General features: G+C 34.2%; 1 protein-coding gene across 1 annotated transcript in view; it reads left to right on the plus strand.

Annotated features, from left to right (window-relative positions):
• Window positions 1-1029, plus strand: part of GPCPD1 (glycerophosphocholine phosphodiesterase GDE1 homolog (S. cerevisiae)) — a 67982-nt gene that overhangs the window by 22278 nt on the left and 44675 nt on the right. The window contains exon 6 of the mRNA XM_012639243.1: window positions 665-788. Coding sequence (XP_012494697.1) covers window positions 665-788 — 124 coding nt within the window. The remainder of the gene's footprint in view (window positions 1-664; window positions 789-1029) is intronic.

A 1029-nucleotide genomic window follows, 5' to 3' on the forward strand; every position in this document is an offset into this window, starting at 1 on the left:
AGACTGGGTCTCATTCTTGCTCAGGCTAGTCTCTAACACCTGAGCCCAAATTGTCCTCCCGCCTTGGCCTCCCTGAGTGCTAGGATTATAAGCATGAGCCACCGCTCCCAGCCAGTAACTTCATTCAAGTTAATGCTTACACAGTGTCATCACAATCATGCAATTTATTTATGACAATATATAAACGTGAGAATACAGAATTGACTTGCAATTTTGTTCTCATATCTCAAACTACCAGTACTAGTGGCATAACTAGTTTTAGTTAAATATCTCATGTGAAGCTTGGGGAGTATAATAATAATTCCCATGAGAACAATTGCTAGGTTAGAGGCTATCTTGGAATGTGTGTCATTTCTGAAATAGATTTATATTATTTTAATCATGGATTCAGTATGAATATTTTAACTTACTTAAGTTGCTAAAGCATAGCTAATTGTTAATACTCCTTTAACTTTTTCCCCCTACTTCACATAAAAGTTCTTTTTCAATGACAAATTTAAGATTGCCTGCATATTTGTTTTGGGGGAGAAAAGTACCAGTGTTACATAACTTCAATGTATTAAAATGTGAATGTGAACCAGAATTGTCAATATGCATTGGTACTTATTGGGTTGTTCCAAAAATTATGTATAATAATTACTGTTCTTCATATTTACTCTGCCAGATGGTGTTGAAACTCTCGATTCTGGATGGCTGACGTGTCAGACTGAAATAAGATTACGCTTGCATTATTCTGAGAAACCGCCCGTGTCAATAACCAAGAAAAAATTTAAAAAATCTAGATTTAGGTATGACTGTGTGTATTTATTAGTTAGGCCTTTTATTTTTACTAATGATGTGGATTTAAGACCTATTTGGTTTCAGCCTTTAAGTGTATAAACTAAGAACAAAACACACTTATAATGTCACATGTTCTAATAACTGTAAGGTCTGTAGTAGTGAACTACTTTCCCCACCCAGATTGCTACTGTTACACATACGTTAGTCTTAATCTCCAAATTCAGAACCAAAAAAATTTGTTTTTTTTCT

Source organism: Propithecus coquereli, unplaced genomic scaffold (genome assembly GCF_000956105.1).
Source record: "Propithecus coquereli isolate 6110/MARCELLA unplaced genomic scaffold, Pcoq_1.0 Scaffold139, whole genome shotgun sequence".
Classification (NCBI taxonomy): Eukaryota; Metazoa; Chordata; class Mammalia; order Primates; family Indriidae; genus Propithecus; species Propithecus coquereli.